A 24,265-nucleotide genomic window follows, 5' to 3' on the forward strand; every position below is an offset into this window, starting at 1 on the left:
GACACCTTCTGGGTCTCCTCCTCTTTACAGTGAAGTGGGAAGAGACTCTACGCAGCCAGCTCAAGAAAGGGATTGGGATTGGGGGTGGGTGGGCTCTGTGGGCTTACTTGTGGGTTGGAGGATGGATGGCGGCTAACAGATTGAGGTTGAATCCTGACAAGACAGAAGTACTGTTTTTGGGGGACAGGAGGCGGGCAGGTGTGGAGGATTCCCTGGTCCTGAACGGGGTAACTGTGCCCCTGAAGGACCAGGTGAGCAGCCTGGGAGTCATTTTGGACTCACAGCTGTCCATGGAGGTGCAGGTTAATTCTGTGTCCAGGGTGGCTGTTTACCAGCTCCATCTGGTACGCAGGCTGAGACCCTACCTGCCCGCAGACTGTCTCGCCAGAGTGGTGCATGCTCTGGTTATTTCCCGCTTGGACTACTGCAATGCGCTCTATGTGGTGCTACCTTTGAAGGTGACCCGGAAACTGCAATTAATCCAGAATGCGGCAGCTATGACTGGTGACTGGGAGTGGCCGCCGGGACCACATAACACTGGTCCTGAGAGATCTACATTGGCTCCCAGTGTGTTTCTGAGCACAATTCAAAGTGTTGGTGGTGACCTTTAAAGCCCTAAACGGCCTCGGTCCTGTATACCTGAAGGAGCGTCTTCACCCCCATCATTCAGCCCGGACACTGAGATCCAGCGCCGAGGGCCTTCTGGCGGTTCCCTCACTGTGAGAAGCAAGGCTACAGGGAACCAGGCAGAGGGCCTTCTTGGTAGTGGCGCCCGCCCTGTGGAACGCCCTCCCATCATAGGTCAAGGAAATAAACAACTACCTGACATTCAGAAAATACCTGAAGACAGCCCTTTTTAGGGAAGTTTTTAATGTGTGATATTTTTTGTATTTGATTTCTGTTGGAAGCCGCCCAGAGTGGCTGGGGAAATCCAGCCAGATGGGCGGGGTACAAATAATAATAATAATAATAATAATAATAATAATAATAATAATAATTACTTTCATGGGATGCACATGCCCTTCCATTGAGTTCTGTGGTTGCCAAATGTCCCGGCCTCCTCCTCATTATTATATTATTATTAGTAGTACCCTGCCCATCTGGATGCTGGACTAGATGGGCCTTTGGCCGGGTCATGTCTGCTCACCTGTCCGACTGCCTGTTTTTGTGTGTGTGTGATGAGACATACCTTCTTTTCCACTTTAGGTTCCTGCGACCTTTGAGGAGGTGGCTGTGCATTTCTCCAAGGACGAATGGGCTCTGCTGGATCCAGCCCAGAGGGCTCTGTACAGGGAAGTCATGCTGGAGAATTATGGAGAGGTGGCCTCTTTGGGTGAGCGCACCCCCCCCCCATTGCCTTTCTTAGACATGGAGAACTCCTGTTGCTTTCTCCTTTTATCCGACCAAATTTGTGCTAAGATCATTCCTCTTATTCCAGAGAGAATGATGGGGTTCTTTGCCAGCTCTGTATGAGAGGGCAGCTGTGATTGGCTGGCGGCCCTTGTGACTGATAGGGCAGAAGGCATGGAGGCCTGACAGAAGGGGGCGCCAGAGCTGGCTCCTTCTGCTTTTGCCCCAAAGCTGCTCCCTGCTGAATGTGGTTTCCAGCAACTGACTGAGGTCAGAAACCCTGCTTAAGCAAGCTGGAGCCAGCTGGTTCACACCAGGACCAAGAAGGTTGATTTATCCACTGTAAATATATACTCTTATAAAACTGCAGGTTATTACAATAATCCCGCCACTGTTTTTATCTGTTTACAATTTACCTATCAATATTCGACAAACCTTTTCCATTCTTTTATAACAAGTTTGTTATCTTGATTTCTTATTCTTCAGGTAAGTTTTGCAATTTCTGCCTATTTCCTGAGTTTTTGTTTCCATTCTTCCTTTACTGGGACTTCTGCTTATTTCCACTTTTGGGCAAGTAACATTCTTGCTGCTGTAGTAGCCTACGTAAATAAATTTCTATACAATTTAGGTAGTTCTGTCCCTATAATCCCCTCCTTTCCTGCTCCATCTTCTGCTTCTGTACTGCTCTCTGCCACAACCTCCTCCTGCTCACTAAGCCCTGTCACCTGTCCAGCTTCCAACACCACCTCCTCCCAGTCTTCTCCCACTGACCACCCATTGTCGTCCCACCACAAATCCCCGAGCTCTGAGCCTTCTTCCCTTAGGGGGTTCCCCAACTGGTGCTTCCCATAATATCTCTGCATCCAATGATGGCACTACCTCTGTCTTAGGGTGCCGGTAACAGAACCAGTCTAGTCTGAAATTCTAGACTCCTAGAAGGAAAAAATATTTTCTTCTTCTTCTTTCATTCAAGATGGGCCTCTGATTCTTCAACCTCTTCTTATCAGCTGGTTGGAAGGAGAGGGAGAGCAATTTGACCCGGAGCGACTGACAGGTAGGTGCGAGGATGATATAGGGCAGGGTTGTTACCTTGCCAGATCTCTGTGGTCTTGCTTTGTGTTACTCAGAAACAGTGCTTTTTTTTTCTTTTAAAAATGTTTAGGGGGTACTCTCATTTTGACTCCAGGAAATCGCCATTTTGTAGTTCAAATCGGGGGAAATAAATACAGTAAATGGACAAAAGCACAAAGAACACGCGTTACCTCATATTACACAGCTGACGGCTCACAGTAACTTCCACATTGACATGAGGTTGTGTGCACTAACATCTTCCCGATTCCTCTGTTTGCTGCTTTTCCTAGTCATATTGAAATACCGCCCTTCAGTGGGGCCAAATATTCATCAGTAAAACACCACACATCCACATTGCACACTGCTTCACACATTAAACGCCCGCTTCCGCCCGAGACTCAGGAAACACCAGGAAAGGAAAGGAAGCCGCCATCAGGGGTAGCAACGGAACTGACCATTCACTGTGCTAGAGAAGAAACGATTTTTTAAATTTTTTTTTAGTTTCTTCTGTTAGATTGACAAAATGTTTAGGGGTATGCATACCAGTAGTACCAGTAGTAATGTACCAGTAGTAATGTACGGAAGTGAGAGCTGGACCATAAAGAAGGCTGATCGCCGTAGAATTGATGCTTTTGAATTATGGTGCTGGAGGAGACTCTTGAGAGTCCCGTGGACTGCAAGAAGATCAAACCTATCCATTCTCAAAGAAATCAGCCCTGAGTACTCACTAGAAGGACAGATCCTGAAGTTGAGGCTCCAGTACTTTGGCCACCTCATGAGAAGAGAAGAATCCCTAGAAAAGACCCTGATGTTGGGAAAGATGGAGGGCACAAGGAGAAGGGGACGACAGAGGATGAGATGGTTGGACAGTGTTCTTGAAGCTACTAACATGAGTTTGGCCAAACTGCGAGAGGCAGTGAAGGATAGGCGTGCCTGGCGTGCTCTGGTCCATGGGGTCACCAAGAGTCGGATACGACTGAACGACTGAACAACAACAACATACCCCTACCCTCCTGAAAAAGCACTGCTCAGAGTAGCCTGAGGCTAGATGCCTTGACACCCATCGTGAATGGTTTTCACCCACTTTGATTCCTCACAAAATCAAGGTGGGGGCGGCCTTGCAGGGGGTTGTACCTAGATGCCAATTTGAGTCCCTTCCATCGCCACAAGGCTACGATTCCATGAACTGTGAATCGAGCCCAGAATCATAGCTTGAATCTCCCAAGACAAGCCGGATGACGTGGTTGCCGTGCAAGGAACCGGCATAGAAAATATTACCCTGCCATCTTTTTTCTCTTGTTGCAGGTGAAGGGGAAACCTCCATGATGTGCTCAAGGCTCTCGCCTCTTTTTCGCTGGGTAGAAAGAGCTGTTCTGCCCTCATCTCAGGTAAGCGAAGCTCCTCCTCTCTGTGGCAAAGGCAATCCAGGAAAAGGTTGTTCCCAGGGTAAAAATAAATGATTTTTTTTATTTAAATCAGATTTTTTTTTCTAGATTTAAATTGAATTTTTAAAATAAAATGCTTTTGGAGGAAAAATCTTTCTAAAGATAGTTTTCTATTTAAGTTACATTATAGTCCAAAGGCTATTCATCAGGAAAAAAGGATTTGTTTTAAGTTTTTCATGCGTCTAAGTTTTTTTTTATTGTTTAACCACATCACTTAACAAACATGGATACGTATGCTATAATGTTATTGTTTTAGTTAAATAAATTGTTTAAAATGTTATTAAGGAAATGATTATTTAGGAAATGATCATTTTTCTCCTTCCAATAAAGTACAGCAGAAATGTTGTCCAAGTATAAACAGTTAACTTGATTAAACCTCACGATAATTTCATGATTATCTGTCTATGTGTTTCTAATAGTATAACCAAATCAGTAATTTTTGATATAACTGTAAAAACTACTCTAGAAATTTATTACTCCAAAAATGAAGCCTTCCATCTGGTTGTAAATATTAAGATTATACCAGCAAGAATAAGTCTTTCTGTAAAAAAATAAAAAAATAATAAAAAGATTTAAATCAAGTCCTGATTTTTAAATCATGATTTTAAACAATTTGATTTAAATCAAATCCACCCTGGTTGCTCCTCCCATTTGCTCCTGAGGCAGGGTTATGCGAGTGGCCCAACCAATCAGAGCAGGCCACAAAGAGAAGGGCACAAATCCTGGCAAGGAGATGCCAGCATCCTAGATGCATAGCTGTCAACTTTTCCCTTTTCTTGCGAGGAATCCTATTCAGAATAAGGGAATATCTCTTTAAAAAAAGGGAAAAGTCGACAGCTATTCCTAGGTGGCAGATTTGTAGGGTGAGTGGGTCCTCAAAGCAATTTCTTCCTCCTGCCTCTGCATGGATTCTTGTTTCAGTTGGGTGATTTCTTTTTACTAATGGCATGAGGTTTGGTGCTGTTGAGAAAACACATCCTTCTTTCCCCCAGGGTTTGGTCTCCTTCGAGGAAGTGAGTGTCTCCTTCACCGCAGAAGAGTGGGCTCTGCTGGATCCAGACCAAAGGGCGCTGTACAAAGAAGTCATGTTGGAGAACTATGGGAACGTGGCCTCTCTGGGTGAGGATCGTAAGGGGAAGCATAGAGTTGGAAGGGACCCCCCAAGGGCCATCTAGTCCAACCCCCTGCAATGCAGGAATCTCAAAGCATTCATTTTTCATCCACCAACCCTCACCTGTCCTAGCAAGGATCCCGGAGGGCTATTTACAAACAGGTGACCGTGTGCCACAGCTGTACAAGGGCATCAGGCAAGGCTCCAAGCAATGCTTCCTGGCTCTCCTTTAGAGACAACATAGACTGCGAAGATCGCACACATAATAACAATCTGATCCTACACAACAAAGCCACAGTAACTTTAATAATAATAATAATAATAATAATAATAATAATAGTAATAAATTTTTATTTATACCCCGCCCTTCCCAGCCAAGAACCGGGCTCAGGGCGGCTGTTTAAAATAAACAGCTTTTATCAAATTAAGCAATATTCATTAATCCACTAGAATGTAATATTTTTAATAAATTATTTTTATTAGTTTTCAATAACAATAATCCAACATGCGCACCACTGTATCAATACCAAATTATCATATCAATTCCAATATCAATTAGTCGAATACTCAATTACATAATTTAAATGGCCCTCCGTGTGCTAGAATTGAAGGTTTGATAATGTACTTTAATTCTGCTTCCAAACTCTTATTTTATCCCATTACATTCCAATCGTAATCATAATTCCTTATACAACAGCTGCAATATTCTTAACTTCCGTTCGTGTTAACACATTTAATAATTTATAAGTCTGCCAGTGAAAATCAGTATTATTATTTTTCCTGTGTGAGATATTTATTCAGTCCATATTTTCTTCATGTCCTTGCCAGATGTTATGTCTATCTTGGTTGCTGCTGCTCTCTATCCACTAGAATACAACAGTAAACAGTAAAATTAAATACCGGTAAATAATAATCAAACAGTTTAATTTATAATCAAATAATAATCAAACAGTATAATTAAATACCGGTAAATAATAATCAAACACTTACCAGTTACAAAAAAGAATTTCTAAACTATAACCAATAAAAATAGCGGCAAGTTGCAATGCATAAAATACCACAAAACATACAAAGGATCCATGTGAAAGGATCAAATTGAGAAACTGAGCTATAGCAGAAGGGTGGCAGATAGCAGTGGCTTCCCCACAAATTTAGTACAGTCCGGAAGTCCGTTCGACTTCTAAAGCGCGGCTTCTGATTGGCTGCAGGAAGCTCCTGCAGCCAATCGGAAGCCCTGTCAGACGTTTGGCTTCCAAAAGAACGTTCGCAAACCGGAACACTCACTTCTGGGTTTTGCTCCTTTAGTAGCCAAAACGTTCGAGAACCAGGCTGTTCGAAAACCAAGGTACGGCTTTATCGCAGTTGTTGCTGGGGAAGCAGGTGACAACACAGGTGAGAAAAGCCACCTGGATCAGGCCAGCGGCCCATCATAGGTCAGGATCCTCTTCTAGCAGTGGTGACTCAGAGGCCTCAGTGGGAAACGAGCAAGCAGGGGCCTAGGAACAACAGCAGCACTCTTCCCCACTTGGGAATCCCAGCAACTGGTATTCAGTTGGGAAGCTGCCTGATCCTGACTCAGACCTTTGGTCCAGCCAGCCAGGTATTGTCCACACTGACGGACAGCAGCTCTTCAGGGTGTCAGCCCCCGCCCCCCAACCTGAGGATTGAACCCGGGACCCTCTGCATGCAAGTGTCATGAACTGGTTGGACTCAAAGGAATGTGTGTGTGTGTGGGGGGGGAAACTAGCTAGGGAACCCGCAAAGGAAGAAGGCTCAGACGATGAGTGGTCAGAGGGAGAAAACTGGGAGAAGAAGGCATCGGAAGCTGAAGAGGTAACAGGGTTTAGTGAGTGGGGAGAGTCTGTGGCAGAGAGAAGTCCAGAATTGGAGGCAGAAGCTGAAGCGGGAGAGTGGGATGAGGAAGGCTAAGAAGCAGAGATGAGGTTGGCTTGTGAAGAAGCCAGGGAGTCTCTCCCTCCAGTTGCACCAAGCTCCCTTCCCCCTTGCCTACCAGAACCAGGACACCCATCTGGCTGGGTTTCCCCTAGCCACTATCGACAGCTCCCAAAAGAATATTAAAAACACAATAAAATGTCAAACATTAAAAACTTCCCTAAACAGAGCTGCCTTCAGATGTCTTCTAAAAGCCAGATAGTTGTTTATTTCCTTGACATCTGATGGGAGGGTGTTCCACAGGGCGGGAGCCACTACCGAGAAGGCCCTCTGCCTGGTTCCCTGTAGCTTCACTTCTCTCAGTGAGGGAACTGTGAGAAGGCCCTCGAAGCTAGACCTCAGTGTCCGGGCTGAACAATGTGGGTGGAGACGCTCCTTCAGGTATACTGGGCTGAGGCCATTTAGGACTTCAAAGGTCAGCACCAACACTTTGAATTGTGCTCAGAAACGCACTGGAAGCCAATGCAGGTCTTTCAGGACCGGTGTTATATGGTCTCGGTGGCCGCTCCCAGTCACCAGTCTAGCTGCCGCATTCTGGATTAGTTGCAGTTTCCATGTCCCCTTCAAAGGTACCTCCACATAGAGCGCATTGCAGTAGTCCAAGCGGGAGATAACTAGAGCATGCACCACTCTGGCAAGACAGTCTGCGGGCAGGTAGGGTCTCAGTCTGCGTACCAGGTGGTGCTGGTAGACATCTGCCCTGGACACAGAATTGACCTGCACCTCTATGGAAAGCTGTGAGTCCAAAATGACTCCCAGGCTGCACACAGGTACAGTCTCTGATTGCTTGGGGAAAGCCCCGGAGAGGAGGAGACACTCAGCCAAATCTGTGGAGATTGTGTTTTTGCTAATAGAGTGTTAACTCCTACTTGGAACAGTGTGATTTCCTGCTGGCTCGCTTTTTGACAGCAAGGCAAAAGAGCGAGCCACCGAGCTGTGCTCCTTCCCCTCCTGATACCCGGTCCACTTGTTTCTTCCTTTATAAAAAAAATCCATTGTCTTCATTCCATTTGCCCTTTGGGGTGGGATAGAGGTACAAAACAGGCCAAATGGTCTGGGATTTCTGGACGCGCAGGTCACAAGTGCCATAAATATTTGTTTTCTCTCTCTTTTTTAATCCCATGAAGAAGGTCCTCTGATGCCCAAATCTGACCTTGTCTCCTGGCTGGAAGGAAAGGGAGAACTGCTGGCCTGGGAAGAGCCTGCAAAGAAGGAAGGAGAATTTTTCCAGGAAAAATTGACTGGTAGGTTCTCAGATGAAAAATATCAATCGGAGAAAGAGATCTGTGCCCGGTGAAATTGAGTGAGGGAATCAACCAGAAATGAATTTGTGCTATTCTCTCAGATATTGGCAAATGCAAAAGGTACACACCTAGTAGGGTGTGGAGAGAGAAAAGGGAAGGATTTTGGAGATTGTGAAATAACAAAAGCAGCTAGTCCTCAGTTTCTGCCTTGAAGCCCAATCATGTTTTCTTTTTGTTTTGTTTTCTCAAACAGAGGATGGACTTGGCTTTGAGAATTTTAAGGAGCAATCTGTGGCGTCGTTGGAAACAGCTAAGAAGGAAGCAGCAACAGAGGCCTTTGGGATGCGAAGGGGACCTACATATCTTGAGGGAAATGAATCTTCTCCTTCTCTGCATGATGCTTTTCATGAAATCCTGAGCGTACATCTACCTCACATGGGAAAGAAGTGCCCAGTGTGTGGGAAGACTTTCCAAGATGACTCAAGCTTGAATAAACATTGCAGAACCCACACAGGAGAGAAACCATATCAATGCTTGGAGTGCGGAAAGAGCTTCAGTGGTAGCGGAAAACTTACTAGACATAAAAGAAGCCACACAGGGGAAAAACCGTATCAGTGCCCTGAATGCGGAAAGAGCTTCAGTGAGAGAGGGACACTTATTAGACACCAGAGAATCCACACAGGAGAAAAACCTTACCAATGCCTTGAGTGTGGAAAGAGCTTCAGCGACAGCAAAACACTGAATAATCACCAAAGAACTCACACTGGAGAGAAACCATATAAATGCCTGGAGTGTGGAAAGAGCTTCAGCTACAGTAGCATCCTGAATACTCACCGAAGAACTCACACAGGGGAAAAGCCATTTCAGTGCCTGGAGTGTGGAAAGAGCTTCAGTCGGAGCACCCACCTTTCTGCCCATCAGAGAACTCACACAGGGGAGAAACCATATAAATGCCTGGAGTGTGGAAAGAGCTTCAGTGTTAGCTCGAATCTTAGTTGTCATCAGAGAACCCACACGGGAGTGAAACCGTATAAATGTATGGCGTGTGGAAAGAGCTTCAGTGCTAGCTCAAGCCTTACTTTACATGAGAGAACTCACACAGGGGAGAAACCGTATAAATGCCCTGAGTGTGGAAAGAGCTTCAACCACAGCTCAAATCTTACCTCACACCAGAGAACGCACACAGGGGAAAAGCCATTTAGGTGCATGGAGTGCGGAAAGAGCTTCAGCCAGAGCATAAGTCTCACCGCCCATCAAAGAGTCCACACTGGCGTGAAACCATATACTTGCCTGGAGTGCGGAAAGAGCTTCAGCGACAGCAAGACGCTCACTACTCATCAAAGAATCCACACACGGGAGAAGCCATACAGATGCGGTGAGTGTGGGAAGAACTTCAGCGTCAGCTCAAGCCTTACTTCACACCAGAGAACTCACACCGGGGAAAAGCCCTTCAAATGTGCGGAGTGTGGGAAGGGCTTCAGTCAGAAAGCCCACCTTTGTGCCCATCAGAGAATTCACACAGGGGAGAAACCTTACCAGTGTCTGCAGTGTGGGAAAAGCTTCGGCCAGAGCACGAGCCTTAGCTCACATCAGAGAATTCACACAGGGAAGAAACTGTATGAATGTCTTACGTATGGAAACAGCTTCAAGAAGAGCTCAGATGTTCCTTTGTATAGAGAAAGCCACACAGGACAACTTTGGATATATGGCCCTTTGCTTCAAAACCAAGGTGATGGTGTATTGCCTGTATTCTGTTCATCTGGCAAGGAGACGGATTTTGATGACAAACTCCTATGTTTCATTTAAAAGATGACCAATGCAACTATTTGACTCTTGGGGGGGGTGCTGTTTAATCTCACAGCTTTGCGGTTTCCTGTGTTTGCTAGTAACAAAATCCGCCTCTTGCCTTCATCCTCTGCTCTTATTGTTGTCAAACGTTGCAGACTAGGGTGTGGCAAAGTGGTGGCGGTTCTCTATTTCCTTTGTATCTTGTTTAAAGAGGGTTCTGATGAGGCTCTGAGCAGGCTGTCCTCTGAAGGGAGGCTAAAGCAATTTATAAACGAACAATTTTGGAGAACGCTGAAAAACCCCTCCTATGACTTTCTTTCTTGCTTTGTTTTGGAACTCTTAACGTGTAGTGGGGAGCTTTTCATGTAAGATAATCTACAGCGGGGAGTGATGGTTTTGGTGTATACTCTAGTCCCCAGTCTTTTCAGTATTGTTACAAAGTTTCACAACTATGATGCCAGTCATTCAGATTGTGACCGTATGGCAAGGTTGAAGAACATTTTTTCATTGTGGAGGGTGGAAAGTGGTTTAGTGATAAAGGAACACTTCATATTAAAACACACACACACAAAAAGACTCAAAACAGGTTGAAATATTTTCAGTGTGTGGAAAGAGCTTTAGTCAACACCTTACTATACCCGAAAAAGCCCACGGGGGGCGCTATGGAAATGTATGGAGTATGGAATAAGCATCAGCCAGTCAACACATTGCTTGACAGTCCATCAAATAAAGTATTCAAAGTATCAAAGATTAAGATGATCGTGACAATGAGAAGAAAGAGTAGGGCAAACTTGATGACCAGCAGGCTTTTGCTACAAAATAGGCTTTTTGCTAGGGACACGGGTGGTGCTGTGGGTTAAACCACAGAGCCTAGGGCTTGTCGATCAGAAAGTCGGCGGTTCTAGGCCAACCCCAACCTCTCTCACCACCAAAGGAACACGAGCGAACAAAAGAGAACCTGCACAAGCAATGCTGACCTCAAACCCTACATATATTAAGTAAAATAGAAACATCGTCACCTGACCCCACCCCCACCCATCCTCCCACCCCTGTCCACGTCTTTCTCCCTTTTTCTTCTCAATGTCTCAACAAATGAAACAGATTTGTAAAAATGATACATGTAAAAAATATGAGAGACATTGCACATACTTGTAAATCAAGAAATCTTTAATAAAAATACTTTTTTTAAAAAAATGTCGGTGGTTCGAATCCCCACAACAGGGTGAGCTCCCGTTGCTCGGTCCCTGCTCCTGCCCACCTAGCAGTTCGAAAGCACATCAAAGTGCAAGTAGATAAATAGGTACAACTCCAGCGGGAAGGTAAACAGTGTTTCTGTGCTTTGCTCTGGTTCTCCAGAAGCGGCTTTGTCATGCTACCACATGACCCGGAAGCTGTACGCCAGTTCCCTTGCCCAATAAAGCAAGATGAGCTTCACAACCCCAGAGTCATCCGCGACTGGACCTAATGGTCAGGGTCCCTTTACCTTTACAGACCTTTTAGTGCTTGAGATTCATGCAACTGCAGCTGTTGAAATAAAAACTGAACTTGCTTTCATGGCATATCTGATCACTGATAAAGAACAAATCACCCACCCTTTATTAGAAATCGTAGCTTTCAAAGTGTCTACGTTCTGGAGACACCTCTATTTATTTAGCAATGCAGCCCCTGTTTTTGAGAAAAACAAAATAAAAATTTCTTTCCAGTAGCACCATGGAGACCAACTAAGTTTGTTCTTGGTATGAGCTTTCGTGTGCATGCACACTTCTTCAGATACACCTATTTTTGAGCTTCCTCAATTGCTCCTTGTTTGAAAGGGGAAGCGGCTTATTTCATTTGTAAGATTTCTCACCTGCTTTTAAGGACACAATAACTCTGTTGGATCCATCCCAAGGGTCACCTGGCCCATGAATTGGTTCTCACAATGGCCAACCAGGTGCTTCAGTGGGGAGCCCACAAGCAAGACCTGAATGCAACAGCCACTCTCTCCCCACTTGTGATTTTCACAAAATTTACAGGTGAAACTCGAAAAAATTAGAATATCGTGGAAAAGTCCATTTATGTAAGCAATTGTTTTCATTAGCTATTGGAGTTTAATATATGAGATAGACTCATGACATGCAAAGCGAGATATGTCAAGCCTTTGCTTGTTATAATTGTGATGATTATGGCGTGCAGCTGATGAAAACCCTGAAGTTGAAATTGTTAATTTGGGGTTCTCATCAGCTGTACGCCATAATCATCACAATTATAACAAATAAAGGCTTGACATATCTCGCGTTGCATGTCATGAGTCTATCTCGTATATTAGTTTCACCTTTTAAGTTGAATTACTGAAAGAAGTGAACCTTTCCACGATATTCTAATTTTTCGAGTTTCACCTGTATAGCCTTCCTGCATGAACTTGCAGCAGTTATGCAGGTTGTTTCTTCTGTTTTTATGATGTGTACCTGTGGGTTAAACCACTGAGCCTAGGGCTTGCTGATCAGAAGGTCGGCGGTTCGAATCCCCGCGACGGGGTGAGGCTCCCGTTGCTCGCTCCCAGCTCCTGCCCACTTAGCAGTTCGAAAGGACGTCAAAGTGCAAGTAGATAAATAGGTACCGCTCCAGTGGGAAGGTAAACGGCGTTTCCGTGCACTGCTCTGATTCGCCAGAAGCGGCTTAGTCATGCTGGCCACATGACCCGGAAGCTGTACGCTGGCTCCCTTGGCCAGTAGCACGAGATGAGCGCCGCAACCCCAGAGTCGGACACGACTGGACCTAATGGTCAGGGGTCCCTTTACCTTACCTCCGGTTAAGAACGCCCCAGGTTACAAATTTCTGGGTTACGCACATTTTTAACCCAGAACTGGGGGTTCTGGCTTGTGAAATTATTTGGGGATGTGAAAGAGCTCTTGGAGGCCTGGCCGCTGGCCGGAGCTTGGCCCCGGCAGCAGCTAGGCGTAGCAGGTCTCACCCCAGCCCCAAACATTAGGTAAGAAACACTTACCTAACAAAGACCAAGAGCAAAAAACCAAGTGAGCCTCTGCCAAAAGCATCAGTCCTTTACTGGACCTTCCTTGCCCCCCCCCCAGCTGGTAGCAAGGGGGATGGCACCTGACCAAGTAAGCCCGCCCACCCTGTAGGAGGAGGGAGTGGAAAATGTTGGGATTCTGCAAGGCATTTTGGGATTTGTTTCTGTGACTCTGCCAAGTGCCTTTGTCTGCTCCTTCGTTTGGGGGACTCTGCCTTCTGCCATTGTTTTGGGGATTTTTGTGTGTGGAACCTAGTTGAGCTTCCTGGGACTGCTGACATGAAGAAAAGCAGCAAAGGCAAGAGAACAGTGATAACTGTTGAGGTAAAGAAGGAAATTATTTCCAAGCATGAAAGCGGGGTCCGTGTAAATGATCTGGCAACACAGTTTGGTATGGCCAAATCTACAATTAGCACCATCATAAAAAATAAGGATGCCATTAAGGAAGCCAGTGTTGCAAAGGGGGTTAAAACACTCAAGCAACGGACGCAGACAATGGAAGAAATGGAAAAGATGCTTTTAATATGGATAACTGGAAAACAGGAGGCTGGTGACAGCATTTCTGGAAGCCTGATTTGTGAAAAAGCTTTACAGTTGCATGCTGGCCTCATTGCAAACGCCCCTGGAGCAAGTGCTGAGATGGAGAGTTTCAAGGCAAGCCATGGGTGGTTTGAGAGATTTAAGAGGAGAACTGGCCTCCACAGTGTTGTGAGACACGGTGAAGCTGCCAGTGCCAACAAATTAGACGCTGATCAATTTGTTTTGGAATTTAAAGATTATGTAGAGTCGCAGGGCTTGGTTCCCCAGCAAGTTTTCAACTGTGACGAGACAGGCCTCTTTTGGAAAAAAATGCCAAAGAGGACCTACATGACAGAGGAGGAGAAAGCATTGCCAGGACACAAGCCCATGAAAGACAGGCTGGCCCTTTTATTATGTGCAAACGCGAGTGGAGATTTTAAGTTGAAGCCTTTGGTAGTCTACCATTCTGAGAACCCCAGGATATTTAAGAAAAACAAGGTCATCAAAAGCAAATTGCATGTGATGTGGAGGGCAAACAGCAGAGCTTGGGTAACCAGGCGATTTTTTATTGAGTGGGTTCATGAAGTGTTTGGGCCAAGTGTGAAAAAATACCTCCAGGACAAAAATCTTCCACTTAAGTGCCTGCTTGTTCTGGATAATGCTCCAGCCCACCCTCCAGGATTGGCGGACGAGTTGATGGAAGAGTTCAGTTTTATCAGTGTCAAGTTTTTGCCCCCCAACGCGACTCCCCTCATCCAGCCCATGGACCAGCAGGTCATATCAAATTTTAAGAAGCTTTATACCAAAGCGCTGTTCCAAAGGTGCTTTGAGGTGACCTCGGACAGAGAGCTAACCCTCGGAGAGTTTTGGAAGAATCATTTTAATATCCTCCATTGCTTGCATGTGATAGACAAAGCATGGAGGGATGTGACTCAGAGAACACTGAAGGCAGCATGGAAGAAATTGTGGCCAGAAGCTGTCCCAGGAGATGGAAGGGAGGCCGTTGAAGAGGATGCTGCTATTGTTGAGGATATTGTGTCTCTGGGGAATTCCATGGGCTTGGAAGTGAGTGGTGCTGATGTGGAGGAGTTAGTGGAGGAGTACAGGACTGAGCTCACCACAGAAGAACTTCAAGACATTCTGATGGAGCAGCAAAAGGCAGCAACTGAGCAGGAGAAGGCGGTAACTGAGGAAATACCGGTGGTAACTTCGTTGGAGGAGGAGGAGGAGAGCAGAGAAAGTGCACCTGCAGCAACAATCAAAGAAATGCTTGCAAAATGGGCTGAAGTGCAAACTATTGCTGAAAAATATCACCCTGATAAAGCTGCTCTACGTCATGCCACTAACATCTACAATGATATTGCCATGTCTCACTTTAGAAAAATCTTAAAACAATGGCAAAAGCAAGTCTCAATTGAAAAGAATTTGGTAAGGAAAAGATCCAGTGAGTCTGAACCAGGTGGTAGTGGTGTAAAGGGAAGGAATGGCAGGAGAGGAGTCACCGATTTTGAATCTGGAAAAGGAACCCAAACCCCCATCCAAACAATGACTATCATCAGTGCAGGTAAGAAAAAATATATATCACATTTTCATTTTTTTAAAAAATCATCAATACTCTCAGGGTGCTTAGATGAGATGGCCAAGAGATGGAAAGAAGATAAAGTCCCTCCCTACCAGAGAAGAATGGCAGATCAAGTTGATGGATTCAACTGAGTTTATTCCTGCATTGCAAGGGGGTTGGGCTAGATGACCCCCAGGGGTCCCTTTCTATGATTCTCTGAAATGTTCATGGGTGCGAGACAAAGTGCAAGCAACTTGTCTTTCGTTGCCTTTGAGCAAAGAGGCAACCAGAGGAGGGTCGCTCCCAGCTCCCACAGAAAAATCAGCGCCCAGGAAGGATCCGGCAGAGTCGTCATTGCTAAAGGCTCGATGAGCGAGGACCAGGCGGCTTCTGCCACTGCGCCCCTCAATGGTTAAAAGCACTGAGCACCGCTTCCTAGAGGGGCAGGAAGTTGGAAGGGGGGGAAGGCGACGGCGAGCGCACAGGTCTGGCACGGCTTCCGGAAGGGTGATGTTCCGGGCGGAGGTCTGAAGCGTCGGAGAAAAGGGCCGGGCCGAGGAGGTGAAGGTGTAGCCCCCGGGGGGCGGGGCGGGGGCAGTGCTGGGGGGGGGAGACCCCCCCTCCACCTCCACCTCGAAATCCACAGGTTGTGGGGCTGGGGCATGCAACATGGCTGCAAAAAGGGACCCGCCCGCTTTATAGCTGGATCTGCAAGGCCATCGTATATGGGGGTTATTATTACAGTATCAGTGCTTTTTATTCTATTAAAAAATGTTTAGGGGTACTCTCATTTGACTCAAGAAAACCACCGTTTTATAGTTCAAATTGGGAAAAATAATTACAGTAAATGGACAAAAGTACAAAGATTCAGAAAATGTATAGAGGTATGCGTACCCTTGTGTCCCCCCAGAAAAAAGCACTGGTTGTTATTATTATTAATCGTATATGGGGGTTGTTGTTGTTGTTATTTAATTCATCATATATGGGGTTAATATTAGTATTATTCATCGTATATGGGGGTTATTATTAATATTGTTGTATATGGGGTTAATAGTAGTAGTATTGGTAGTATTAGTATCATCACCATCACCATCATCATCATCATCATAGAATCATACTATTGTAGAGTTGGAAAAGATGGGGGGCAAGGCATGGGGAGCTCAGCAGAGCTCAGCAGGCAGCACCAATCATACAATTGAAAGGAACCCCAGGGGTCCTCTAATTCAGCCCCCCCCCCCTGCAATACAGGAATCTCTGCTAAAGTATCCATGGCAGGTGGCCCTCCAGCCTCTGCTTGGGGATCTCCAAGGAAGGAGAAGGAGAAGAAGAAGAGTTTGGATTTGATATCCCGCTTTATCACTACCCGAAGGAGTCTCAAAGCGGCTAACATTCTCCTTTCCCTTCCTCCCCCACAACAAACACTCTGTGGGGTGAGTGGGGCTGAGGGACTACAGAGAAGTGTGACTAGACCAAGGTCACCCAGCAGCTGCATGTGGAGGAGCGGAGACGCAAACCCGGTTCCCCAGATTACAAATCTACCGCTCTTAACCACTACACCACACTGGCGCTCAAGGAGAGTCCACCACCTCCTGAGGGAAACAGTTCCACTTTTTCAACATCTTTTACTGTCAGAATATTTTTTCCGTATGTCTGGTTGGAATTCTCTTTCTTGTAACTTGAAGCCATTGGTTCGAGTCCTACCTTTCAGAGCAGGAGAAAACTTGCTCCCTCTTCCATGTGACAGTTCTTCAAATACTTGAAGACGGATATTCTATTTCCTCTCAGTCTCCACTTCTCCAAGCTAAACATACCCAGCTCCCTCAACCATTCCTCATAAGGCTTCATTTCTATGCCCTTGATCATCTTGGTGGCTCTCCTCCACACACCTTCCAGTTTGACCATATCCTTCTAATGTTGTATTGCCCAGAATTACTGTTATATTTATTTACAGTGGTGCCCCGCTAGACGAATAACTCGCTAGACGAAGGCATTTGTCTAGTGGAAGGCTGCTCCGCAAGACGAATTTGTCTATGGGGCTGCCTCGCAAGACGATTTTTTTTTCGTCTAGCGAAAACCACGGTTTGCATTGCCGCTTCGCTAGACGAAAAAACCGCTAGACGAAAATACTCACAGAACGAATTATTTTCGTCTAGCGGGGCACCACTGTATATCCCACCTTTCCCCAGACTACATACAAAATACAATGGAAAATTTCTAACAAATGAGAAAAAAATAGGATAAGCTGAAGGAAAAAAGGACAATGGAAACCAGGGAAGGATGGTGGGAAGTCAAGGGATTTTACTTTTACCTTTTACCTCCACCAGGGCTCCTCTTATCTTCAGAAATCCTCTTGTTTACATCTCCTCCGTCTCCTCCCCAGGCAGCACAATGGCATCGAAGGCACCACCAGGATCCTTCCTCCTTTGGGGTGGAGCAGAAAGAACAGGCTTGCAGGCATCTCAGGTAAGTTAGGGATCACCTGGGAGAGATGCTGGACATCTCTGTCCTGTCTCACTATGCTGTGGGAGGCGGGGACTGAAAAACATTCCCCTTTTCTTCCTGATGCCCAAAGATATGAAGATGATCAAGCGAGAAGGCTGTGGAAATGACTTTTTTTGAATCTAGCAAAAAGAAAGAAAAAACAGTAAGCCGATAGCAAAGCTGATTTGTTTAATTTATATACTGCCTTTGTTTGTTGAGAAATCTTTAAGCTGTTTACATAGCAGATACAAATGGGTGGTTTTCAATTATCTCATCCCTTCGGCTCACGGATTACTGCTAGTGTGGCAGGATTCTACCCTGCTCATGTGCTGCCCACTCCCCATATGTGCTCCAGAGAGTTGGGAGACCCCCTAGCACAGATTTTTTTGGGGGGGAGATTGGGGGATTCCATTGCACCAATAGAAATCCCTGCGCTGATGGAATGAGTGCCTTAAAGGTAAAGGTAAAGGTACCCCTGACTGTCCAGTTGCGGACGACTTGGGGGTTGTGGCAGAATGCACAGAAAAATTACAAAAAACCCACATCATTTTGTTTATGTTTACTATTCTACTGGGGAAAACAAATAAAATACATACCTCAAACAAAAACCTACCTCAAAAGAAAAATACGTCAAGATGCAACATTGGAATACAACAGAATTGCAAAACGCAGAAACAGATAGGTCTTTTTTTTAAAACCATAAATATTATAAATGAATTTTGAAAAGCACAACTTAGTAGCTTAACCGTCCCTCATTTCAAACTGGGAGCAATGGTGTATGTAGGGAAGCTTATTTCTGAGTACGGAACATGTGCTTCTTTCAGTGTCTGGTGTCCTTTGAGGAGGTGGTTGTGTCTTTCACGAAAGGGGAGTGGGATCTCCTGGATCTGGGCCAAAGAGCTCTCTACAAGGAAGTCATGCTGGAGAATTACGAGGCTTTGATCTCTTTGGGTAAGGACAATCGTTCCTTGGTGGGCTGACGCTAAAAGGGTAGATTCCTATTGTTGGAATTTGTCACTGTACTGCAGAGATGCCAGTGTGGAAACAGATGGCAAGGCTGTGGGCCCACAGTGCGTCTCCTGGGCCATAATTTCCCGGACCTGACTAATGCCATATTGAAAACTGGCAAAACAGAGTTTGTGGATATGTGAAGCTTATGGGGTTTCACTTTTCCCTAACATGGGCACAACATCCGTTTTTCTCCTCCTCTTTGTTGGAAATATGAAGGCATGGGAAAACGAGGGACAGTTTTCTCGCCAATTTTTCCTTTCCCCCCCAAATTTTTTGTAAACAAATTCAGAAAAAAACCTTGGCAATTCACCCATTTTTCTGTCTTTCCCCCAGGCCTTCATATCTCTTTGTTCCCTCAGACAACAGATGGGTGTTTGTGATTATTTGACCAGATACTAGACTAGATCTGATAGGCCTTTTCTGTGATTCAACAGGGTGGTTCTTAGGTTCTCATGGGGAGGAGAAATGACCATCAGATTGAGGTGTCCCTTATGCAGAAATATCCCCAAACTAAAACCAAGTATCAGATGAATTCTGCTGAGTTCAGATTCCCCTGTCCTATTTGTTGGCAGCATATATAAGAACCTGCCTTTCCCTGCTTCAGGAGGACAAAGGAATGGGTGGGCTTGGAATGCCAAAGTATTTCCTACCCCCCCCCAAAAAAAACCATGTCTGTCAGTTCCCTTGAAAGGATTTCCTAAACCAGACCTCATCTCCCGGCTGGAAGGAGGAGAGGAGCCATGTCTCTGGGACTCCAAGGAAGAGGAGATGTCAGCAGCAGGTATTCTCTTGGAAGTCTTGCAGGTCCATTTCATTCCCTGGGAATTGAGGAGGGGGTTCCTTTGTGAATTTTTCAGCTTCTGCTTAATCTCACCGAAGACTGACTGAATCACCCGGCTGCGGGTTCTTCCTCGTAGATACACCTTGAGGCTCTCACCCCAAAGCTCTTTTCACTGTCTGCCTCTGAGGTTTCTTCAAGCAGGCTTATTTATTTATTATAGATCTATATTTTTATGGGCAGTATTGAGTTGAGTCTTCTTCCCCAGGGAGGCTCGCCTGCTGCTTTCATTGCATATTTAGGCACCAGGCAAAAGCATTCCTCTTCTCCTATCTTTATAAGAAATGAGATTCCAGCTAAACATCAGGAAGAACTTTCTGACAGTAAGAGCTGTCTGACGGTGAAACAGTCTCCCTCAGGAGGTGGTGGACTCTCCTTCTTTGGGGTTTTTTAAGCAGATGGTGACAGCAGTCACGAAATTAGAAGACGCCTGCTTCTTGGGAGAAAAGCAATGACAAACCTGGACAGCATCTTAAAAAGCAAAGACATCACCTTGCCGGCAAAGGTCCGTATAGTTAAAGCTATGGTTTTCCCAGTAGTAATGTATGGAAGTGAGAGCTGGACCATCAAGGAGGCTGATCGCCAAAGAATTGATGCTTTTGAATTATGGTGCTGGAGGAGACTCTTGAGAGTCCCATGGATTGCAAGAAGATCAAACCTATCCATTCTGAAGGAAATCAGCCCTAAGTGCTCACTGGAGGGACAGATCCTGAAGCTGAGGCTCCAATACTTTGGCCACCTCATGAGAAGAGAAGACTCCCTAGAAAAGACCCTGATGTTGGGAAAGATGGAGGGCACAAGGAGAAGGGGACGACAGAGGATGAGATGGTTGGACAGTGTTCTCGAAGCTACTAACATGAGTTTGGCCAAACTGCGAGAGGCAGTGAAGGATAGGCGTGCCTGGCGTGCTCTGGTCCATGGGGTCACGAAGAGTCGGACACGACTGAACGACTGAACAACAACAACAAGCAGAGATTGGAGGGCCACCTGCCATGGGTGTTCTTCCTGATGTTTCGTCGGAATCTCCTTTCTTGTAACTTGAAGCCAAACGTTTCAAGGTTTCCAGTAGCAATGTATTTTAGCCATCAAAGGCCTGGATGAACAGGAAGGTTTTTTTAACTCCTCCTTCAATCCAATAAAGAGGACAACAGATGCACCTCATCAGGGAGGGCATTCCACAAATGGGTGACCACCACCAAGAAGACCCTGCCATGGGGCAGCACCAACCGGTCAGCAGCCATTGCCAGCAACATCACCAAGGCCTCTCCTGCCAACCACAGGGTCCAAGATAGCTGATATTGGGGGAGGCCCTCTTTTAGGTGCTTTCCTCTGGCCTGTCTGATACCCCCTTTGCTCTGGAACTTGGCTTCTTCCTCTTTTGGACCACCCACCTGCCCCCAAGTTGGGAGTGTCAGCCAGCTCCCCTGGATTCCCACCTCCTGACTCCTGAGAGCCTGCCTAAAGTCAGGACAAATCGGCTCATTGGCAGAAAGACCATAATATGAAAGCTCACCCCAATAGCTGCCCTTCCTAGACTACAGTTGCAGATCAAATGCTCATCCAGCTGGGTGTAACCTGGTGTACAGAACTGCAGAACAAACCTTTGTAGTGACTGTTTTGGTAGCTGATCATTACACAATGATTTACCATCAAAGTAACAGCAACCGCAGAAGAGTGAGCTTTCCCCAAGATGGTTTTTCTTGTATTCTTCTACCCAATTATGTTAAAATTATGTAAACTGATATGCAGAAACCAAGTGGGGAATGGACCTGAAATGAATGTGTGTTGTTCTCTGAAATACTTGTTGTTGTTGTTCAGTCGTGTCCGACTCTTCGTGACCCCATGGACCAGAGCATGCCAAGCACCCCTATCCTCCACTGCCTCCCGCAGTTTGGCCAAACTCATGCCAGTCGCTTCGAGAACACTGTCCAACCATCTCATCCTCTGTCGTCCCCTTCTCCTTGTGCCCTCCATCTTTCCCAACATCAGGGTATTTTTCCAGGGAGTCTTCTCTTCTCATGAGGTGGCCAAAGTAATGCTAGCATATGCAAAAGGTAACCTAAGTCTCAGCGCAGTGTGTAAAGAGGAAAATGGAAGAATATTGGAGATGTTGACCAAAGATGTTAGGTCTTAGTTTTTGCCTTGAACTCCTAATGAGATTTTCTTTTCTTTCCCCCAGCAGGTGAAGGGGAAGAATATGAAATTTATAAGGAGCCATTTCTGATGTCTTTGGAAAGTGTCAAGCAGGAAGCAGGGAAAGAGGTGTTTGCAAAGCAAAGGAGACCTAAAATGCTGGATGGAAACAACTCCAGGGATGAGTGGACTGAATCCTCTGCTTCTCTAGGTGAGGAAGTCCTGAGCTTGCGCGTATTTCACAAGGGAAAGAGAAGGAAAAGGTATCCATTGGGTGGGGAAACTTTGACAGAGGAATCGGGCTTGAGTCACCAGCGCACTGCCCACCCCGAGGAGAAGCCGCACAAATGCCTGGCGTGCGGAAAGAGCTTTAGCCACAACGTGAGGCTTATCGCTCATCAGAGAACCCACACAGGGGAGAAGCCATTTCAGTGCACTGAATGTGGAAAGAGCTACGCTGAAAGAGGGACACTCATGCTACACCAAAGGATCCACACGGGGGAGAAACCTTATAAATGCGAGGAGTGTGGAAGGAGCTTCAATCACCGGTCCAATTTTACTTCGCATCGGAGAACTCACACAGGGGAGAAACCTTTCAAATGCATGGAGTGTGGCAAGAGCTTCGGCCAGAGCACAAGCCTTACCACCCACCAGAGAATCCACACAGGGGAGAAACCATTTAAGTGCACCGAGTGCAGGAAGAGCTTCAGCCGGAGGTCAAGGCTCACCTCTCACAAGAGGACTCACACCGGGGAGAAGCCGTTCCGATGCCCGGAGTGTGGGCAGAGATTCAGTCAGAAAGCCCAGCTTTATTCCCACCAGAGAATCCACACGGGCGAGAAGCCGTACCAGTGCCCTCAGTGCGGGAAAAACTTTGGTCACAGCACAAGCCTTAGTGCTCATCAGAGAATGCACACAGGGGAGAAGCCGTACGAATGTCCACAGTGTGAGAAAAGCTTCACTTACAGGGGGAGCCTTATTGCCCATCAGAGAAGCCACTCCCCGGAGAAGCCGAAGGAGTGCCTGCAGCCTGGGAAGAGCCTGAAGGAGAGATCAAGCGCTTCTTCACATCAGAGAAGCCACACAGGAAAACTCTGGATATATGGTCCCTTGCTTACAAACCCAGCTGGCGGTTCAGCGCTGGTTCCCTGTTCATCTGGCAAGGAGACCGATATTAACGGGAAATTCTTCGTTTTATTTAAATGATGAGCAGTTGGACTCTTGGGCAAACGCTATTCAGTCCCATTGCTTTGCTTCCTTTTGCATTTGCGAGCTACGAAATTTGCCTCTTGCCGTCATCCTGTGTCATTGTCAAATGTTTGGGGCAAGGCTGTGGCAAAGCTGTGGTTGTTGTCTTTTTCATTTGTATCCTGCTTTTAAGTATATTCTAGTAGGTCATGTTGCAGATTGAACCTCTCAGGTGGTGCTAAGGCCACCTTCAACCATACATTTTGAAGCACTTCAAACAGCCATGGTTTCCCGCAAAGAATTCTGGGAGCTGCAGTTTGTCAAGAATGTGGAGAAGAAGAAGAACCCACACAACAACAACAACAACAACAACAACAACAACAACAACAACAACAACAGCAACCTACCCATCCACAGCCTCTCTGGGCAGCTCCCAACAAAATATCAAAAGGACAATTAAAAAAAATCAAAGATTAAAATCTTTCTGATACAGGGCTGCCTTCAGATGTCTTCTAAACATCAGATAGTTATTTATCTCCTTGACATCTGATGGGAGGGCATTCCACAGGGAAGGTGCCACTACCAAGAAGGCCCTCTGCCTGGTTCCCTGTAACCTCACTTCTCACAGGGAGGGAACTGCCAGAAGACCCTTGGAGCTGGATCTCTGTGTCTGAGCTGGACAATGGGGATGGAAACACTCCTTCAGGTATACTGGGCCGAGGTCATTTCAGGCTTTAAAGGTCAGCACCAATACTTTGAAATGTGCTTGGAAATGTACTGGGAGCCAATGTAGGTCTTTCAGGACCAATATTATATGGTCTCGGTGGCCGCTCCCAGTCACCAGTCTAGCTGCCACATTCTGGATTAGTTGTAGTTTCCGGGTTACCTTCAAAGGTAGCCCCACATAGAGTGTTGTTAGGAGATGCCCCATTCCCCTAGCAGAGCTACGTTTCCCAGAGTGGCTTAAATGGCTATCCCTCTTGCCAGGGAACTCTGAGATTTGTAGCTCTGTGTTGTTGTTGTTCAGTCGTTCAGTCGTGCCCAACTCCTCGTGACCCCGTGGACCAGACCACGCCAGGCACCCCTATCCTTCACTGCCTCCCGCAGTTTGACCAAACTCCTGCCAGTCGCTTCGAGAACACTGTCCAACCATCTCATCCTCTGTCGTCCCCTCCTCCTTGTGCCCTCCATCTTTCCCAACATCAGGGTCTTTTCTAGGGAGTCTTCTCTTCTCATGAGGTGGCCAAAGTACTGGAGCCTCAACTTCAGGATCTGTCCTTCTAGTGAGCACTCAGGGCTGATTTCTTTGAGAATGGATAGGTTTGATCTTCTTGCAGTCCATGGGACTCTCAAGAGTCTCCTCCAGCACCATAATTCAAAAGCATCAATTCTTCAGCTCTGTGATACTCCCACAATTCTTTTCAGGAAGCCATGACTGTTTTAAAGTGGTATCACAGTGATTTAAATGCCAGTGTGGTGTAGTGGTTAAGAGTGGTAGACTCGTAATCTGGGGAACCGGGTTCGTTTCTCCCCTCCTCCACATGCAGCTCCTGGGTGACCTT

The 24,265-nt window shown here is 46.1% G+C and overlaps 1 protein-coding gene across 1 annotated transcript; it reads left to right on the plus strand.

The window, feature by feature from the left end:
* LOC117042532 (zinc finger protein 850-like) lies at window positions 1-23,031 on the plus strand. Its single transcript, XM_033142074.1, has 13 exons — window positions 1-64; window positions 1,207-1,333; window positions 2,324-2,404; window positions 3,727-3,809; window positions 4,859-4,985; window positions 8,058-8,174; window positions 8,428-9,969; window positions 14,159-14,731; window positions 15,500-15,619; window positions 17,433-17,515; window positions 18,358-18,484; window positions 19,224-19,325; window positions 21,562-23,031. The coding sequence occupies exons 2-13, from the start codon at window positions 1,300-1,302 to the stop codon at window positions 22,719-22,721; spliced, it is 4,149 nt and encodes a 1,382-aa protein (XP_032997965.1). The 5' UTR covers window positions 1-64; window positions 1,207-1,299; the 3' UTR covers window positions 22,722-23,031.
* Window positions 23,032-24,265: the final 1,234 nt, after the last annotated feature.

This window comes from Lacerta agilis, chromosome 2, assembly GCF_009819535.1.
Source record: "Lacerta agilis isolate rLacAgi1 chromosome 2, rLacAgi1.pri, whole genome shotgun sequence".
NCBI classification, from domain to species: Eukaryota; Metazoa; Chordata; class Lepidosauria; order Squamata; family Lacertidae; genus Lacerta; species Lacerta agilis.